The sequence below is a fragment of the Nannobrachium achirus genome, assembly GCF_963921795.1.
Source record: "Nannobrachium achirus genome assembly, chromosome: 3".
Taxonomy (NCBI): domain Eukaryota; kingdom Metazoa; phylum Chordata; class Actinopteri; order Myctophiformes; family Myctophidae; genus Nannobrachium; species Nannobrachium achirus.
The window spans coordinates 74,158,927-74,179,126 of record NC_137812.1 but is presented as its reverse complement, the minus strand read 5'-3'; the positions used below and the strand labels follow the sequence as shown (position 1 = coordinate 74,179,126).

The window sequence follows — 20,200 nt, the reverse complement described above, 5'->3', positions numbered from 1 at the left end:
ATCGCCATCGCCATCATCCAGGAGGCCAGCAAGGCCATCAGTTACATGAAGCTCACCCTGGCCTACCCCGTGGTCACCTTCGTGCTGGTGGTGCAGTGCGTGGGCTTCTGTGGCGTCCTGTCTTTGTATCTGATCACCTTTGGGGAGCCCGAGTATCACGTGAAGCTCCTCAACGGCAACGCCACTGAAGACTGTGGCAAATACACCAACACCACACCATACACACCATGCACACCACCGTTCACAGACGACAAATGCAAGATTGCTCGCTGCGTCCTCAAGGATTACAAAGCTGGGTTTGTGAAGGACAACATCGCCTGGATGCACGCCTACAACCTCTTCTCCAGCCTCTGGGTCGTCAACTTTGTCATCGCCCTGGGACAGTGCACCCTGGCCGGGGCCTTTGCCTCGTACTACTGGGCCTTCTCCAAGCCCGGGGACATCCCCAAGTGGCCCCTGCTGGCGGCCTTCACGCGGACGCTGCGCTTCCACGTGGGCTCGCTGGCCTTCGGCTCGCTGATCATCACCCTGCTCCAGATCGTCCGGATGATCCTGGAGTACGTGGACCACAAGACCAAGGACGCCCAGAACCCCGCCATCAAGTTCTTCACCAAGTGCCTCAAGTGCCTGTTCTGGTGCCTGGAGAAGTTCCTCAAGTTCCTCAACCGCAACGCGTACATCATGCTGGCCGTGTACGGCAAGAACTTCTGCCTCTCGGCCAAGAACGCCTTCTTCCTGCTGCTGAGGAACGTGGTGCGCGTGGTGGTGCTGGACAAGGTGACCGACATGCTGGTCTTCTTCGGCAAGCTGATCGTGGTGGGCAGCGTGAGCGGCCTCTTCTACTGCCTGTTCGCCGGCACGCTGGCCGAGCACGGCATCACCGCCTTCCAGCCCGGGGAGCTGCACTACCACTGGATGCCCATCATCACGGTGTCGCTGGGCTCCTACGTCATCGCCAGCGGCTTCTTCAGCGTGTACACCATGTGCGTGGACACGCTGTTCCTCTGCTTCCTGGAGGATCTGGAGCGCAACGACGGCTCGCAGCAGAAGCCCTACTACATGTCCAGCAACCTCATGAACATCCTGGACAAGTCCAACCGGCCGCGCAAGAAGGGCAAGTGAGTGAGCGAGGCAAAAGTCTCGAAATGTCGATGTCCCCGTCGTTTTGGAATCCACGGTACTCCGGTAAGGGTAAGGGTAAGGGTTAGGGTTAGCATTCACCGGGTTAGCGCTCACCTGCGTCGGCAGGTTAGGCTTGGACTACCGGCCACCAGAAACAACGGCCCATCGCTGCCGAAACACTCATCCATGCATTTGTCACATCCCGGATAGACTACTGCAAAAGCATCCTCAACGGTACCACTGCCAAAATCAAACTACTGTACGTCCAAAACTCCGCCGCCCGCCTCCTTACCAGTACCCGCTCCAGAGACCACATCACTCCTGTTCTCCACGACCTGCACTGGCTCCCTGTCAAACAACGCATCCACTGCAAAATCCTGCTAACCACCTACAAGGCACTCAATAACCTGGCTCCATCCTACCTTTATGATCTCATCGACCCCTACGTCCCCACAAGATCCTTCAGGTCCAGTGAAGCCAACCTCCTGGAGGCCCGCACAGCCAAATACCGCTAGCCTGATTTCAGACTCTACGCTGGAGCTTGAGTCTGAAGTTGTCCCTATTCTATTTGATTACAAAGGGGAGGGGATTTGAAATTTGAAATTCCCAATCACAAGAGATCTGGTGGGAGGGGTTGTGTTTGACTTGTGTACACAAAACATTCCCTCCTCCCCCTCCCCTCTATGACATGCACCAAACAGGTCATTGTCTTTGATGTTTCATTGATTAGAGAGAAAAATCACTAACGAGCTGTAGTTGTAGCTCTTCTGAAGTTCAAAGGAGGCAATTAAGAACCCTGGTGAGCCACCCCTCCCTCCACTGTTTCTGTTGATTTTCAAACGTTAGACGCAACCCTCGTCCCTCGTCTTGCATTGATTTCATTGGTCGGTTAGCCAAGAAACCGAATCAAGAGATGCGTCATATGACACCTCCAGACCAAGAGAAGCAGTCCACTCAGAGAGTGGGCGGGTCTATTGGCTGGAGCCAGGCAAAAGTACCGCACCTGGGGGGACGGGGCTTTCTCCGTCTCTGCCCCCACCCTCTGGAACGCTCTCCCCAACTCTGGAACGCTCTCCCCAACTCTGGAACGCTCCCTCCCTCCCTCCCTCCCTCCCTCCCTCCCCTCCTTCAAAGCTTCACTCAAAACTCACCTCTTCAGGATAGCCTATCCCAGCTGAGGTCTGGCAAATTATGCCCCCCTAGTCCTTGACCTACTTTTAACTCTATTGTATTTGTATTTTGTTGTTTTTTAAAGTTCTATCTTGATTCCTTTTGTTGTAAAGCGCTTTGGGTACCTAGAAAAGCGCTATATAAATCCAAGCTATTATTATTATTATCGAAACACCACTACGCACCCAGTAAACGAATGAATGAATGAATGAATGAATGAATGAATGAATGATGAATTAATTAATGAATGAATGAATGATGAATTAATTAATGGCAGTCCAAGGAATCCACTTTCAGATAGTGATGGGCATTGGCAAGAAACTCACGATGCTAGGAGTGTGGAGGTCGAGTTCAGAAACGGTGTGGGCTACACCGCACTCTCATCGCATTTTCTCATCTGAGATGCGGAAAGAATGAGTTTGGGAATGAGTATTTTTTTATTGTATCACTATTATTTTATTGTATTGTTATTATTATTGTTGTTGTTGTTGTGGTTGTGGGCTCGCCTGAAAGGCGAGAACAGTATGTTATCTTCATTTTTATTAATGTATTTATTTATCAATCAAGTTCTCCCTGACAGTACAAAGGCAAGGCCCTTAGCCAATGAGGTGAAATTGGTGGAAAAGCATCTGGGAGTGGTGCTAGCTGGAGTATTAGTTGAGCTTCACATGACAGTTAGCACGCTGTAGCCCTAACCCTGATTCAGCCCGGGAAAAAGAGTTGTAGAGGCCCTCAATGCGCGCTATAGAGAGAGATCTCTCTCTAGCCAGTGGGCCAATTACATGAGTTATATTTCGTCGTTGTCGGGTGGAAACCTTGTTTGTCCAAAACCGTTTGTTTTGTATTCATCATTTAAAAAATGAATTAAACTAGTGAAAACAGACGATCTACAAGCACACAACGCCCCGCACCGCGAGGCTTTGTGTGCTCACTACTTTTGTGCGACGGCCTTGTATGATGAAGCAGGGCTTTGCTTTGCGAAAAAATGTACACATTTGAAACTTGGAGATACGAGGTTTCTGCCCGACAGTGGACGATTTACTTTGTTGGCCGCCCAGCCCCCAAAATGGAACGAAGGCCGACATTTTATTTTCAAAAACTGGACCGGCCAGGAATGAACCGGCCGTTCGGGAGTTGGCCCGCTTTTCCCAATGGCCAGCACGTCCCTGATGAAGGTCCTGGATGCGCATCCCACTGGGGCAGATGATGGCCTGGGAACTGTCAAAGAGAAATATGGAGTCCAATCCAAGGTGACGAGTTGTAGATGTTTAGTTTATTTAGAGACAATAGCAACAAGTCCATTAATACAGCATAACTCAAATCTAAAGTCTTCTCTGCCCTCAGCCTTGTGCCGGGCCGGGGCACAGACCCTTCTCCCCAGCAGTGGCATGGGTCTAGTTCTGTCTCTTTTCAAGTCATACGGTCAGCTAAATACTGTTAAGGCCAGGCCTAGTTTTAACACCCTTTGACAGACAGCCTGTTGCAGCTGCTAGATTTAACTAAAACAAGACATAGGTAAGAATAGACTCCTCAGGAAGTTTGAACTCAGGACACAGCTGATCAAATCAATGGATCCTCGGGAAGCAGCAAAGTCTGATATTCACATGGCAGTATGACAAGACAGTCATATAGCAGCATTTCTACCAATGAACGTTGATCTCTACAGTGATGGCAGCACCCGTACAAGGGATGAAAAAGCGTAATCTTCGCAGCAAAGAAACCAATGGCTTTGCACCGTCCATATTTTTGAGCGGTGGTAAACCGCTCCATAGAGTGGCTGTGCGTGTGTCTGTAGCCTTTTTCCTCAGCGTGTGTGTAGCATAGCCTGTACATCCTAGACTCAAATCCTAGTCTGAAGACGTTATGCAAGCACGACCACCGCTCACTTCACATTGGGTGTGATTATTTTTTGACAGTCTATGGACTCATCTAGGGAGTGTTCCTTCCAGATGTTTAGACATCCAGAATGCAGTCATGCAGAAAGAGGCTTGTGATGCAGACTGATGCTTTGAGCCAACGCGTGAGAGAGAGATGGTTTGATATTGACACAAGAGAGAGAGACAGAGAGAGAGTCTGTGCTTGTGTTGGCACGTAACTGTGTGTGTGTGTGTGTGTGTGTGTGTGTGCGTGTGCGTGTGTGTGTGTGTGTGTGTCATGAAGCGTACACACAAGCCTTTCTCTATTGAACAATACGTTGCTGTGTGTAACTGCAGTCCCCCGGAATTACAGAAGGTGGCAGCGTGCCCATTTCCTCTTCCTGTCACAGGAACATTCCCTAAAACACCCTGGACGACGCTCCGCGCGTCCCAGACTCTTCTCCCTTCCCTAAAACACCCCGGACGACGCTCCACGCGTCCCAGACTCTTCTCCCTTCCCTAAAACGCCCCGGACGACGCTCCACGCGTCCCAGACTCTTCTCCCTTCCCTAAAACACCCTGGACGACGCTCCACGCGTCCCAGACTCTTCTCCCTTCCCTAAAACACCCTGGACGACGCTCCACGCGTCCCAGACTCTTCTCCCTTCCCTAAAACACCCCGGACGACGCTCCACGCGTCCCAGACTCTTCTCCCTTCCCTAAAACACCCCGGACGCCGCTCCACGCGTCCCAGACTCTTCTCCTCCCGCACTCGGTCTTGACTTGAACTGGCTTTAGGTGGACTCGACTACAATACTATCGTCTACGTTGCAGGGCATTAACGAAAAAGTCAACAAGCCGACTCAGTCGACTTCATTACACAAGTCGACTCCCACCAGAGAAAGTCGAAAGTCGAAGTTAAGAAAAAAACCTTCTATTTTGAAAATAGCAGAACTTCATGCTCTGTTGTGAGGCGTTGTGAGCATGTATATCAGCTATTTTCACAATTTCTGCCTCTATATATTTGACAATTTGGACGATGTTTAATTTGTCATTTTAGAATTTAGAGGTATTAAAAAGTCCTCAAATTGGCACTTTAGAAATGTGCAGATACCCTCTGCTTTATGTTGGTTTGTTTACTGTTGAGTGAGAAAACAATGTTTCACATTAAGTTAATCATCTGGGGACCCCCCAAAATAATTGGGGGGGTCGTGTGTGATGTGATGACATCATCAAACGATAAAGTCGACTTCAACTCAACTTTTTACTGAGTCGAGTCGACTTGCAAAAATCACAAGTCGTTAATGTCCTACTACGTTGCAGGGTGAATGGTTGCTAGGTGGTTAAAGGTATTGTTTACGTTGCATGGTGAATGGTTGCTAGGTGGTTAATGGTATTGTTTACGTTGCAGGGTGAACGGTTGCTACGAGGCGTTGTCGGGCGGCTCCACCACCGAGGGATTCGAGGACTTCACCGGAGGGATCGCCGAGGCCTACGACCTGAAGAGCCCTCCATCCAACATGTTCCTCATCATCAAGAAGGCCCTGGAGTCTGGAGCACTGGTTGGATGCTCCATAGACGTATGTCCATCCAACATCATCCAACCATATGTACATTACTGAGGTCCTCAAAGTGGGTGCCGTGTAGGGCAAAAAGAGGAAATGTCCAAGAACACGTTAAAATGCTCACCCGTCTTTTCTTTATTAACAATTTTGCTGCCATTTTAAACATACCGGTAGCTGTACTAAGCAGCTGCCAAATTGTCCTTACCTTTTAACGTGGGCGCATAGTGCATGATCTGTGCGCGACTCATGTAGTAGACCGGTAGACAAGATGACAGCTTTCGAATAAAAATAAATCCATTGGAATAGACAAATCCGTTGCCGGCAGTATCCTGCTGAATCCGCCAGTATTTACATAAGAAAACGTTGGAAACAGCAGCTGTGCGCTATGGTAACGAAGCGGCTATATACAGCGACCATACTTTTAATCGTTTCATAATGATTAAAGCTAATTCAATATCCGGGAACGACAGGCATCGCAGCGTGGTACAGCGGGAAATCAACGGTTTCGACGGGGATCGCGGGAAATGAGTTAATAACCAAACAACGTTTCGCCCAACAGGGCTTCTTCAAGTTCAAGTTACATGATATGACCTTTGAACCCTTTTATAGGTCCACGTCAGTGGGTGTCCTCACTCTATCAGTTCATTAAAGGAGTAGTTCACCCCCAAAATGACTTTTTTTCTATTGATTACTCATGCCATGGAGACTAGAGTTCAATAATATGTTTAGTGTTTTGTCACATGTCACAAGACAAAAATGTGATAACAATAAATGTACCCCCATTTGTTCCGGATGGTGACCCGTTTCGAAACGGGTCACCATCCGGAATCAATGGGGGTAGATTTACTCTAATCAGATTTTTGTCTTAGGAATGTGACAAAAACCAAAAAAAATATTATTGATCTCTACTCTCCATGGCATGAGTAATCAATAGAAAAGAAAGTCATTTTGGGGGTGAACTACTCCTTTAACCCATCGAATTCCACTCCATAAGATAATGATTATATCAGTTAAAGGGCCATACATCTGAACAATAGGTAAAAAAAGATCACACATTACATAACACAAAATATAAGCAAATTACATACAATACAATACAGGATCTAGATAAGCATGTCAGTCAGGTACAATATTATTCAAGAAATGGTCTAATATCCAAATCCAAGTTCATACCAAAAGGTTTTAATGTTCTAATAGTGTAGGGCGTGTAGGGCATTCACCAAATGTTTGAATATTCCAATATCAAAGTCACTATTCAACGTTGTCGAATATTCACTTATTTTTATTTTTTATTGTTTTCTCTTTAAAAATATATAGTTTATAAAGCTTAGCCATTTAAGAAGTCATAAGAATGAGTTGTCAATGCCCCTGGTGGATGAATTTGTTAATGCTCTATACCAGGGGCTCTCAAACCTTTTTAGGCCGAGACCCCCAAAATAAACACATTTGAACTGGGGACCCCCACCCTGACAAGCACTTGGAATTGTAGGTATTACATTTAATGTGACTCGGTTCCGCAGATAAATATTGTGAAAATAGCAGATCTACATGCTATGAGCATGTAGATCTGCTATTTTCACAATGTTCTCCTCTTGCTTACTTAATATTTGACAGTTTGGTCAGTCCTGTCGAATATTAGACTATTTGAATACTTTGAGGTGGAATGATTAGAATACAAAAAATGATTCTATTTGTGAATGCCATTGTGCTGTGACAGTCCAGGGGTGTCTCAGTCTCAGAATACTTTGGTAACATTTTGGAATTCATCAATATCACCTCAGTAACTTGGACCCTCTATGCTTAGTAAAACACACCTGATTTGCACTGTACTTGATGAGTTATTTTTTTCCATCTACCCCAACTCTCTTCACCAAAAAATAGCAGATCTACAAGCTCACAACGCGTCACAGAATAAGGATGCTGGGGTTTAAGTGGTTAAACGTCAAGTATGAAGTTATTTTCAGTCAGTTCTGATGGAAACAGATATTTCTCTGTGACATAGCCTACCGTATCTCAAGTGGAAAGATGTGCATGTTTATATCACATAATATGATGTAAGAATCTAAACAGTAACAGTGTGATTCTGGGGTTCCGTGGATAAAAAGGTTATTTACAGGGGTTTGTACTAGAAGGAAGATTTTTTTCCAAAAAAGTGTACAGAAAATTATGTTTTTATGTGGCCACACCCACCAGTTCATTAAGTATGCCAGGTTGTCATGGTGAAGTTAGCCACCCCCACATGTGTTGGGTGAACGGTAAAAGGGGAGGGGATGATTATATGATGTCATTTTATCTTTGTTTTTGGATTGGCACTTTTGACCCACAAGGTGTCAGCTTCCAGGTAGAAACCCCAAATACAAAGAGAATACATAATTGCTCATAACAACCACACCAGGGGGTCTAATGGAGTACTGTCAACCTCCTAGACACATGAAAACCAGAAGAAAATACAAAACTATGGCACCGCCTCTTTAATGGTTTATGAGTGTAATAACATGGTTTCCATGGTAACAGATCACCAGCGCTGCAGACTCGGAGGCGGTGACTCGCCAGAAGCTGGTGAAAGGCCACGCCTACTCTCTGACCGGAGCCACCGAGGTAACGCCCACTTCCTGTTTACACTGGTAACCGTGGGAACACGTTCACGCTCACTGTACATGCAGTACTTCCTGTTTACTGTAGCAAACCATCGGATCCGTCTGATTTATCACGTTCCATCCTGAATTGCCCACAATATCCTACCTGACCTGGCGGAGACCTGTGCTCCGAGGAGCACTTTTTATAGTTAGTTGTTATGGATAACGGAGCAGAATCATTGACCAGAATATTTCACATCGGCCTGCTGTAGCGCCACCAGGAGGCAGATTTTTACTCCTACAGGCTTCGTCCAAACATCATGCAAATCAGCACAGAGTATCTCTATATGTCATTAAACCAAACAGATCTGTCAGATGTTTCATATTCCTTCCTGATTGGCTGAGATCGACATCAACATTTGATTGGTCCGTTTTGAACAAAATGTTTTGAAACTTTGAACGCACATTCCCACTAGGCTGAGGAACACATTCACTGTGTCCTGTTACATTCCCACTAGGCCGAGGAACAAATTCACTGTGTCCTGTTACAGCGCGGATGTAGGAGGCAGATCTTTGCTAAACATTACATTTTGTAACAATAATAATAATACTGTATTGTTTATGAACAGGTGAACTATCGAGGTCGTCAGGAGAAGCTGATCAGGATGAGGAATCCATGGGGTCAGGTGGAATGGACCGGAGCCTGGAGCGATGGGTACGTCTGTCCGTTATCCCATTTAATACATTTAATATTTTTCTACTATTGAAAAATAGTAGATATACAAGCTCGCTGCGAGCTTGTAGATCTGCTATCTTTGATTATTTTTATTTTTTTTCAAGTCTTTGAATATATCTTTTTAAATGCAAACATTTGTAACTCAAATATTTGCTTTTGGGGGGTCCCTGGAACAACATATTTTAGGATGGGGGGGTCCCCGGTCAAGTACATGTAATTCTGGGGGTCCTTGACATGAAAAAGCTTGACAACCACTGAGTAAATCCCTTTGCACACAGGACAGTTGCGTTTCTTCCGTTTGCTGCATGAATAAAACGCATTGGATTTGGTGTGCAATGCTGTGCGGAATCGGCGCTGCGGATCCCAAAAGGAGTCATAAAAGGAGTGATGAGTTTTTTACCACATGCGACAAGACGCACGAATCGAACTGGGTTCGATCGAGAAAAAAACGCACGGCGGCAGACACTCGTCGCACGGCTAATTCGGATCCGGTGTGCATGATGTCATAGAGAATCATTGTTTTCTTTTAAAAAAGTGAAATTGTCCGTTTTATCCGTGCGGATAAACGCACCTGTGTGCAAAGGGCTTTAGAAGAAGGATTTAGAAGACATTTATAGAATCGGGTCAAAAATATTCAAAGACTTGAACACATGTTCATGATTTTTCAAAAATAGAAGATCTACAAGCTCGGAGCCGTGCTGTGAGCTTGTAGGTCTGTTATTATTATTTTTTTTTTATATATATAGTTAACCCATTTAGGCCTAGAATTATTGACTGCTTTAACTATTGAAAAATAGAAGATCTACAAGCTCGGAGCCGTGCTGTGAGCTTGTAGGTCTGTTATTATTATTATATATATTTTTATATATATATATAGTTAAATCATAAAATGATGTTTCAATCTCAAGTAACCCAGATGTGCATTCAGGCCTTGTGTATCTGATTCAATATTATTATACAGACAGACTGTATAAAAATACAGTCACATTGCATCAGATACACAGATACAATCTAAGTGTTCTGGCTTCTCATTGGTCAGCAGTAAGTGTCCTGGCTTCTCATTGGTCAGTAGTAAGTGTCTTTGCTTCTCATTGGTCAGCAGTAAGTGTCCTGGCTTCTCATTGGTCAGTAGTAAGTGTCCTGGCTTCTCAGTGTCCTGGCTTCTCATTGGTCAGCAGTAAGTGTCCTTGCTTCTCATTGGTCAGCAGTAGGTGTCCTGGCTTCTCATTGGTCAGCAGTAAGTGTCCTTGCTTCTCATTGGTCAGCAGTAAGTGTCCTTGCTTCTCATTGGTCAGCAGTAAGTGTCCTGGCTTCTCATTGGCTGTGTCATCCTGCAGGTCGTCTGAATGGGGCCAGGTGGACGGAGACTGTCCCAACGCCAACGCAGAGGACGGAGAGTTCTGGTTGGTTGAACACCTCATGAATAATTAATGAGCACAGGGTTCTGGTTGGTTGAATACCTCATGAATAATTAATGAGCACATACTTCTGGTTGGTTGAATACCTCATGAATAATTAATGATGAGCACAGACTTCTGGTTGGTTGAATACCTCATGAATAATTAATGAGCACAGATTTCGGTTTGGTTGACTGGGAACTACCCAAAATAATCATATTTTATATCAGTGGTTCTATTTTAACTGGGGACCCCCCCACCCTGACGAGCACTAAGAGTTGAGGCATTACATTTTGTATAACATGTTTCTATTGTGAAAATAGCAGATCTACATGCTCACAACGCCTCACAACGCCTTGCGTTTTGAGGCGTTGTGAGCATGTAGATCTGCTATTTTCACAACTTCTGCCTCTAATATTTGACAGTTTGGCCAATGTTTAATTTGTCATTTTAGAGGTATTAAAATACACTTAAACTATACACTTAAACTTTATGTTGGTTTTTTTACTGTTGAGGTAGAAAACAATGTTGCACATTAAGTTAATCATCTGGGGACCCCCCAAAATAATCTGGGGGTCCCGACCCACAGGTTGAGAACCACTGCTTTGTAGTAGCGTTGGTCGATTACCTATGTAGCAGTAGTCTTTTTTTGTAGGATTAAAAATGAGCTATGAGTCCTTATGTTGTCGATTTGGAATTATATTAGATACACGTGTTTGTTTACTGTTCGACTGCCATGACAAAGTAGCCTGCTTCCAGACCATAGACCCCGCCCACTCTCAGAGTGGACTGTTTCTCTGGTCTGGAGCTGAGTACAGGAATCGGCATTGAGTAACCAAAAACTGCGGCTGATCCAATGAGCGCGGGGGGTGGGGGGTGGGTTTAACGAATATCCAATCCGCGCAGCAGTTGAAACGATTCAAACAAAGTTCACACACACAGGCAGGCTGAGGAAGGCACACCCACACACACGCGCGTGCGCTGATTTCACCAAGCTGTTCATGTTGATTACATGTTTCTGGTCGCAGTTCTGTGTGGAAGCAGTCACTGGCACAGACAGAGACACACACATACATACACACACTCCGCGACCGTGCGTCGCGTCCACCGTGCGTCGCGATCACTCTCGCGCGGATGTGTGCGCGCATGCTCGCAAAAAAGTCCCTCCCCCGTAAATGGCTCAGAATGAGTCTGAGATCAGGCTAATGACAAGGAGCAGTTTTCATTTACCTTTGAAAAAATCACTGAATGTTCTGCGTGTGTGTGTGTGTGTGTGTGCGTGTCAATGTGCGTGTATGTGCGTGCGTATGTGCGTCCACAGGATGTCCTACAATGACTTTGTGAGACACTACAGTCGCATAGAGGTCGTGACCTTGACCCCTGACACCATCACAGACGACTCGGTCAAACACTGGAGCGTCTGCAAGTACGACGGAGCCTGGAGGAAGGGGTCTACCGCTGGGGGGTGCAGGAACAACCCCTGTAAGTATTTATACTCTATTACTCTATAAGTATTAATACTCTATAGTATGATAGAGCCTGGAGAAGGGGGTCTACCGCCGGAGGGTGTAGGAACAACCCCTGTAAGTATTTATACTCTATTACTCTATAAGTATTAATACTACTGGAGGGTGTAGGAACAACCCCTGTAAGTATTAATACTCTATTACTCTATAAGTATTAATACTACTGGAGGCTGCAGGAACAACCCCTGTAAGTATTTATACTCTATTACTCTATAAGTATTAATACTACTGGAGGAGAGGGTCTACTGCCGGAGGGTGTAGGAACAACCCCTGTAAGTATTTTTACTCTATTACTCTATAAGTATTAATACTACTGGAGGGTGTAGGAACAACCCCTGTAAGTATTAATACTCTATTATTCTATAAGTATTAATACTACTGGAGGAGAGGGTCTACTGCCGGAGGGTGTAGGAACAACCCCTGTAAGTATTTTTACTCTATTACTCTATAAGTATTAATACTACTGGAGGGTGTAGGAACAACCCCTGTAAGTATTAATACTACTGGAGGGTGCAGGAACAACCCCTGTAAGTATTAATACTACTGGAGGGTGCAGGAACAACCCCTGTAAGTATTAATACTACTGGAGGGTGCAGGAACAACCCCTGTAAGTACTTATTGCCTATGAAAAGCTCCACCGACTGTCTGTCTGTCTGTCCGTGACCAAACAGACACGTTCTGGATGTCATAAAGTTGTGTTTTCTCTCCATACAGACACATTCTTTATGAACCCCCAGTTTGTGATAAAGTTGGATGAGGAGGACGACGACCCCGAGGACAACGAGGTGGGCTGCAGCTTCGTGGTGGGTTTGATCCAGAAGAACCGCCGTCGCCTCCGCAAGGCTGGAGAGGACATGCACACTGTGGGCTTCGCTATCTACGAGGTAAACTATCTATTTAACTATCTAACCATCTATTTAACAAGCGATGCGAGGCGTTGTGTGCTTGTAGATCTGCTGTTTTCACTACAGTTGTGCGACAGCCTTGTATGATGAAGCAGGGCTTTGCTTTGTGAAGAAACGTACGTACACATTTGAAACTTGGAGATACAAGGTTTCTTCCCGACAGTGAGGATATTTACACCCCCGTATTATGTTGGTGTGCCCATGGATTCTTGGGACATGAAAAGTGTTGCCCATGCAGAAAAAAGGTTGAGAAACACTGGTCTATATGATTAAACTACCTTCCTATCCACACACCCACCCAGCTGTCCGTCCATCCAGTAGTTCTAATAATTAGTGGATCTTTTGGTTGTAAATGTCTTCTCATAAATATACAGTATATTCTGTTTCTGATTGGTTGTCTCTGTTCCCACAATGCAACAGTAACATTAAACTGATGTTTGTTTTTGTTTTTCCTTCTGGTTGCTGTTCTAGGTTCCACCACAGGTACGTGAACACGCACGCACACACACGCACGCACGCACGCACGCACGCACGCACGCACGCACACACACACACACACACACACACACACACACACACACACACACACACACACACGCACTCGGTGCTTGTAGATCTGCTATTTTTGAAAAGTTGTGAAAATGTGTGCAAATCTTTGAATATATGTATTTTTTAAGCGAACATTTGAAACTCAAATTTTGCTTCTGGGGGGGTCCCTGGAACTAGATATTTTGAGATGGGCCAAATATACATATCATTTTAGGGGTCCTTCACATGAAAAGGTTTGAGCACCACTGACATAGAAACATAGGATTTGAAATATTCAAAGACTTGCACAAATTTTCACGATAAAAAAAAATGAAAAAAATAGCAGATCTACAAGCTTGCAGCGTGGCACTCGCAAAGTAGTTTGTTAACTTTCTTTGTGAACTTTTTTGACTGAAGTTATCCATGTTGTAAGGCCGTTCTTTTTTTGGACCATTCAAATGGTCCAATCAGACAGGATTGGTCCTGCTTCACTTGACATCACTGCAACCACACTTGCAATTTCCCGGAATTGCATCTTTCTAGTTATAATGATATTATTATTACTAAACTGTGGCTATACTTTATTGTGGTGACAGCACTTTGACTGATGTTCTATATCTGGAATGATTATGCTAATGATTATTCCCTGCTGCACTGTGATTGGCTGTTCGTCCTGTGCTGTGATTGGCTGTTCGTCCTGTGCTGTGATTGGCTGTTTGCGGTGTCAGTTCCACGGTCAGAGGGAGGTCCATCTAGACAAGAACTTCTTCCTGAGCCACGCCCAGACGGCCCGGTCCGAGACCTTCATCAATCTGAGAGAGGTACTACTGCCCCCTGGTGGCTGGGAGTGTGTCTGTCCATAGACATAACCCTATACCTCATTGTTCAATGTTCATTAATTAATATGAATGAATGAATTATGTAAATCTATGTTGTAGGTGAGCTCCAGGTTCAAGCTGCCTCCAGGAGAATACCTCATCGTTCCCTCCACCTTTGAGCCTCATCTGAACGGAGACTTCTGTATCCGAGTATTCTCTGAGAAACAGACCGAGACGCTGTAAGTACGCGCACGCACGCACACGCACGCACGCACGCACGCACGCACGCACGCACGCACGCACGCACGCACGCACGCACGCACGCACGCACACACACACACACACACGCGCGCGTGCACACAGTCACACAGACAGAGGCACAGTAAAGGGCTATTAAGACTAAGTCTGTGATGCACTTGTGAGCGCACACATTTCCAGTGGAGGATTGAGTGACAGTCCGTCTAGTGCGATACGGCAGATTTCACGCTGATGTCTCACATCAGACGGACTGACAAGGACAGATCTGATTTGAATAAAGTCATCTCAACCGACTTTATTCAAATCTTGTCTGTGAGTGAGCTTATGAAGCCAATGAATGTGTGTGTGTGTTTGTGCAGGCCCGTCGTACAGATTTTTGGGAGGGGGATCAAAGACCTGGGCCCCCCCTCCACGCGGGCCCCCTTCGGTTTTCGCAGGCACACAGCGCGGGCCAAAAAATACGTGTTATTCATTTTTAAAGTAAAGAAAACTGTAAAAAACAGTTCTACACGGCGGCAGAACCATTTAGGCTTAATATAATAGGGTTTATATAAAGTATGATGTCTTAATCTTACCTTGGGAGAAAGTTCTTTCTCAGTCACTCAAATCTTTGCTACACAAACTAGACTGCTCCCGAGTCCCGTTCAACGGGGGCCCCCCACCAAAGGCCCCCCTTTCTGGGAGGGGGGACAACAGTAACCTTTGCCCCCCCCCCATATCAGCGGCCCTGTGTGTGTGTGTGTGTGTGTGTGTGTGTGTGTGTGTGTGTGTCGGTGTCGGTGTGTGTGTCGGTGTGTAAACTCATTAATGTCGTTACAATGTAAGATATTAAACATTAATGTAATAATAATATTAATAAACCAACTCCTCTCATGTTTTGTTCAGACCCTGTGACGACCCCGTGACCTGTGAACTGGACGATGTAAGTATTGTTATAATAATTATAATAATGCTAACCCCACTGGTGATGTCACTGGTAGACACACACGCTGCCATCTAGTGGTGGTGCAGTGGTAAAGCCCCTGGCCACCAAGGTTGAGGCAGAAGCCTCTGTCTTTGGAGAGGATGGTCGCGTGTGGACAGGGATTATTTTCCCATTCATGGTGTCTTCTGAATGCTCCGAGCGACGCAGAATATTCAGAGATTTTTCAAAGGTTGTAAAAGACGCTGTGAATCCTGACATGTCAGTGAGTTAATTGGGATAACGACTGAATTGGAGAGAAAAGGATGTAGGCCAGATGTAGGCCAGGCTTAGGCCAGTTTTACAAAGCCAGATGTAGCTTAGCTCCTTCCAGGAGCACTGCCACCGCTCAAAGATCTATACAAACTTAGAACACGTAGGGTTCCCGGTTCGATCCTGGGCTCCCCCAGAGTTAGTGAGGAAGAGTCCTTGAGCAAGACTCTGAACTAGAGTTCTCAAATTCTGCCCGAACCCGACCGACATTTAGGGTAGGGTAGGGCCTAAAATGTATGCTAATTAGTAGGGCCGGGTAGGGCCTCGGGCCGGCCCAGTTAGGGCCCAGTTATGGCCGGGCCTTAATTTTCAGGTCCGTTGAGAACTCTACTCTGAACCCCTAAGTGTACCTGATGAGCAGGTTGGTGCTGCGCATGGTTTCCTCTGACATCGGTGTGTGAATGTGTGTGTAAATGGTTATATGAATGTGTGTGTAAATGGTTATATGAATGTGTGTGTGAATGGTTATATGAATGTGTGTGTAAATGGTTATATGAATGTGTGTGTAAATGGTTATATGAATGTGTGTGTAAATGGTTATATGAATGTGTGTGTAAATGGTTATATGAATGTGTGTGTGAATGGTTATATGAATGTGTGTGTAAATGGTTATATGAATGTGTGTGTAAATGGTTATATGAATGTGTGTGTAAATGGTTATATGAATGTGTGTGTAAATGGTTATATGAATGTGTGTGTAAATGGTTATATGAATGTGTGTGTAAATGGTTATATGAATGTGTGTGTAAATGGTTATATGAATGTGTGTGTAAATGGTTATATGAATGTGTGTGTAAATGGTTATATGAATGTGTGTGTAAATGGTTATATGAATGTGTGTGTAAATGGTTATATGAATGTGTGTGTAAATGGTTATATGAATGTGTGTGTAAATGGTTATATGAATGTGTGTGTAAATGGTTATATGAATGTGTGTGTAAATGGTTATATGAATGTGTGTGTGAATGGTTATATGAATGTGTGTGTAAATGGTTATATGAATGTGTGTGTAAATGGTTATATGAATGTGTGTGTAAATGGTTATATGAATGTGTGTGTGAATGGTTATATGAATGTGTGTGTGAATGGTTATATGAATGTGTGTGTAAATGGTTATATGAATGTGTGTGTGAATGGTTATATGAATGTGTGTGTAAATGGTTATATGAATGTGTGTGTAAATGGTTATATGAATGTGTGTGTAAATGGTTATATGAATGTGTGTGTAAATGGTTATATGAATGTGTGTGTAAATGGTTATATGAATGTGTGTGTAAATGGTTATATGAATGTGTGTGTAAATGGTTATATGAATGTGTGTGTAAATGGTTATATGAATGTGTGTGTAAATGGTTATATGAATGTGTGTGTAAATGGTTATATGAATGTGTGTGTAAATGGTTATATGAATGTGTGTGTAAATGGTTATATGAATGTGTGTGTAAATGGTTATATGAATGTGTGTGTGAATGGTTATATGAATGTGTGTGTGAATGGTTATATGAATGTGTGTGTAAATGGTTATATGAATGTGTGTGTAAATGGTTATATGAATGTGTGTGTAAATGGTTATATGAATGTGTGTGTAAATGGTTATATGAATGTGTGTGTAAATGGTTATATGAATGTGTGTGTAAATGGTTATATGAATGTGTGTGTAAATGGTTATATGAATGTGTGTGTAAATGGTTATATGAATGTGTGTAAATGGTTATATGAATGTGTGTGTGTAAATGGTTATATGAATGTGTGTGTAAATGGTTATATGAATGTGTGTGTAAATGGTTATATGAATGTGTGTGTGAATGGTTATATGAATGTGTGTGTAAATGGTTATATGAATGTGTGTGTAAATGGTTATATGAATGTGTGTGTGTAAATGGTTATATGAATGTGTGTGTAAATGGTTATATGAATGTGTGTGTAAATGGTTATATGAATGTGTGTGTAAATGGTTATATGAATGTGTGTGTAAATGGTTATATGAATGTGTGTGTAAATGGTTATATGAATGTGTGTGTAAATGGTTATATGAATGTGTGTGTAAATGGTTATATGAATGTGTGTGTAAATGGTTATATGAATGTGTGTGTGTAAATGGTTATATGAATGTGTGTGTAAATGGTTATATGAATGTGTGTGTAAATGGTTATATGAATGTGTGTGTGAATGGTTATATGAATGTGTGTGTAAATGGTTATATGAATGTGTGTGTAAATGGTTATATGAATGTGTGTGTGTAAATGGTTATATGAATGTGTGTGTAAATGGTTATATGAATGTGTGTGTAAATGGTTATATGAATGTGTGTGTAAATGGTTATATGAATGTGTGTGTAAATGGTTATATGAATGTGTGTGTAAATGGTTATATGAATGTGTGTGTAAATGGTTATATGAATGTGTGTGTAAATGGTTATATGAATGTGTGTGTGAATGGTTATATGAATGTGTGTGTAAATGGTTATATGAATGTGTGTGTAAATGGTTATATGAATGTGTGTGTGTAAATGGTTATATGAATGTGTGTGTAAATGGTTATATGAATGTGTGTGTAAATGGTTATATGAATGTGTGTGTAAATGGTTATATGAATGTGTGTGTGAATGGTTATATGAATGTGTGTGTAAATGGTTATATGAATGTGTGTGTAAATGGTTATATGAATGTGTGTGTGTAAATGGTTATATGAATGTGTGTGTAAATGGTTATATGAATGTGTGTGTAAATGGTTATATGAATGTGTGTGTGAATGGTTATATGAATGTGTGTGTAAATGGTTATATGAATGTGTGTGTAAATGGTTATATGAATGTGTGTGTAAATGGTTATATGAATGTGTGTGTGAGAATGTGCATTGGTTGAATGTAATGCACAATCTTTGTAAAGTGCCTTGGATAAAGGCACTTTACAAATACACCATTTGTAAGCAAAACACTTCACTAATAAAAACATACTGACTAAAAACATATTCTTCTCAGAAACAACTTTACTCACTATAGACTACACAATTACTACACAACTGATGCATTGATGCATGAAGTAGAGCTTAGAAATTCACCCTTTGTTAGCCTCCAGGTTGGCCCCTGACTGACCAACCAGCAGGCTCTATCTGCCTTGTCCCGCCCTGGTTCCGCCTTTTTTATGTTGAATTAACTAAAACATAATTTTTGGAGAAATAAAAACATTTAAAAACATGCTGATTCACTATGCTGCCACTGAGCAGCTCCAATTGACTGAAACAAAGTTTGACATTATAATTGAGCACACAGAATAACAATATGAAGCAACTGAATTAACATGGCAGTGGATGGAATGTCCCACTGAATGTCCCACCAAGACACAGCAACCAATGGGTGTGGAGAGGGGCAGGACAATGGGTGGGACTTGACAAAGGGTGAATTCAGCCCGAGCCCGACGGGTCGGAGAGGCGCGGGCTGGGCCGGGCTCAAATTTCAACATATATGATGGGCTATTTGTCGGGTCGGGCTTTTATAATCCGGTAGGCAAGCGTAGCGCAGTATTATGATGTCTCTGTGACTGTGTAAACTGCGCGCTCATAACTCTATGGCTGCACCGCTGCGCTGTTGCGCAACTTGACAGTTGAGCGTGCGTGAGTGTGTGACTGTGCTGTGTGGCTGGCTGCTGTGGTGTGTGCATGCATGCGCTGCCAGCGCTGGTCAAGCAGAGCAGAGTGGAGGACATCGTTGAAACAGGCGTGTCGGTCTCCAATTGTCAATTATGTATCGGGCTTCGGGCCGAGCTCGGGCTGCCGTTCTGTGGGCTGGGTTGGGCCGGGCTCACTTTTTTTAGGCCCGATCTAAGCTCTAGCATAAAGGGTTGAATTCATTCCTGTTTAACTGTTCTTATGGGATGGAGTGTGTACTTATAGTTGTGTGTTGTTGCTAGGATACGGTATCAGAGGATGATGTGTGTGTTGTGTTGCTAGGATACGGTATCAGAGGATGATGATGTGTATGTTGTGTTGCTAGGATACGGTATCAGAGGATGATGTGTGTGTTGTGTTGCTAGGATACGGTATCAGAGGATGATGATGTGTATGTTGTGTTGCTAGGATACGGTATCAGAGGATGATGTGTGTGTTGTGTTGCTAGGATACGGTATCAGAGGATGATGTGTATGTTGTGTTGCTAGGATACGGTATCAGAGGATGATGATGTGTATGTTGTGTTGCTAGGATACGGTATCAGAGGAGGATGTGTGTGTTGTGTTGCTAGGATACGGTATCAGAGGAGGATGATGTGTGTGTTGTGTTGCTAGGATACGGTATCAGAGGATGATGATGTGTGTGTTGTGTTGCTAGGATACGGTATCAGAGGATGATGATGTGTGTGTTGTGTTGCTAGGATACGGTATCAGAGGATGATGATGTGTGTGTTGTGTTGCTAGGATACGGTATCAGAGGAGGATGATGTGTGTGTTGTGTTGCTAGGATACGGTATCAGAGGAGGATGATGTGTGTGTTGTGTTGCTAGGATACGGTATCAGA

At 43.7% G+C, this 20,200-nt stretch overlaps 1 protein-coding gene across 1 annotated transcript in view; it reads left to right on the top strand.

The window, feature by feature from the left end:
- The window catches only part of LOC308282509 (calpain-2 catalytic subunit-like), a 66,230-nt gene that overhangs the window by 34,876 nt on the left and 11,154 nt on the right, over positions 1 to 20,200 (top strand). The window contains exons 5-14 of the mRNA XM_080722874.1: positions 5,560 to 5,728; positions 8,228 to 8,311; positions 8,919 to 9,004; positions 10,363 to 10,428; positions 11,744 to 11,904; positions 12,663 to 12,832; positions 13,325 to 13,336; positions 14,110 to 14,202; positions 14,320 to 14,438; positions 15,343 to 15,379. Coding sequence (XP_080579000.1) covers positions 5,560 to 5,728; positions 8,228 to 8,311; positions 8,919 to 9,004; positions 10,363 to 10,428; positions 11,744 to 11,904; positions 12,663 to 12,832; positions 13,325 to 13,336; positions 14,110 to 14,202; positions 14,320 to 14,438; positions 15,343 to 15,379 — 997 coding nt within the window. The remainder of the gene's footprint in view (positions 1 to 5,559; positions 5,729 to 8,227; positions 8,312 to 8,918; positions 9,005 to 10,362; positions 10,429 to 11,743; positions 11,905 to 12,662; positions 12,833 to 13,324; positions 13,337 to 14,109; positions 14,203 to 14,319; positions 14,439 to 15,342; positions 15,380 to 20,200) is intronic.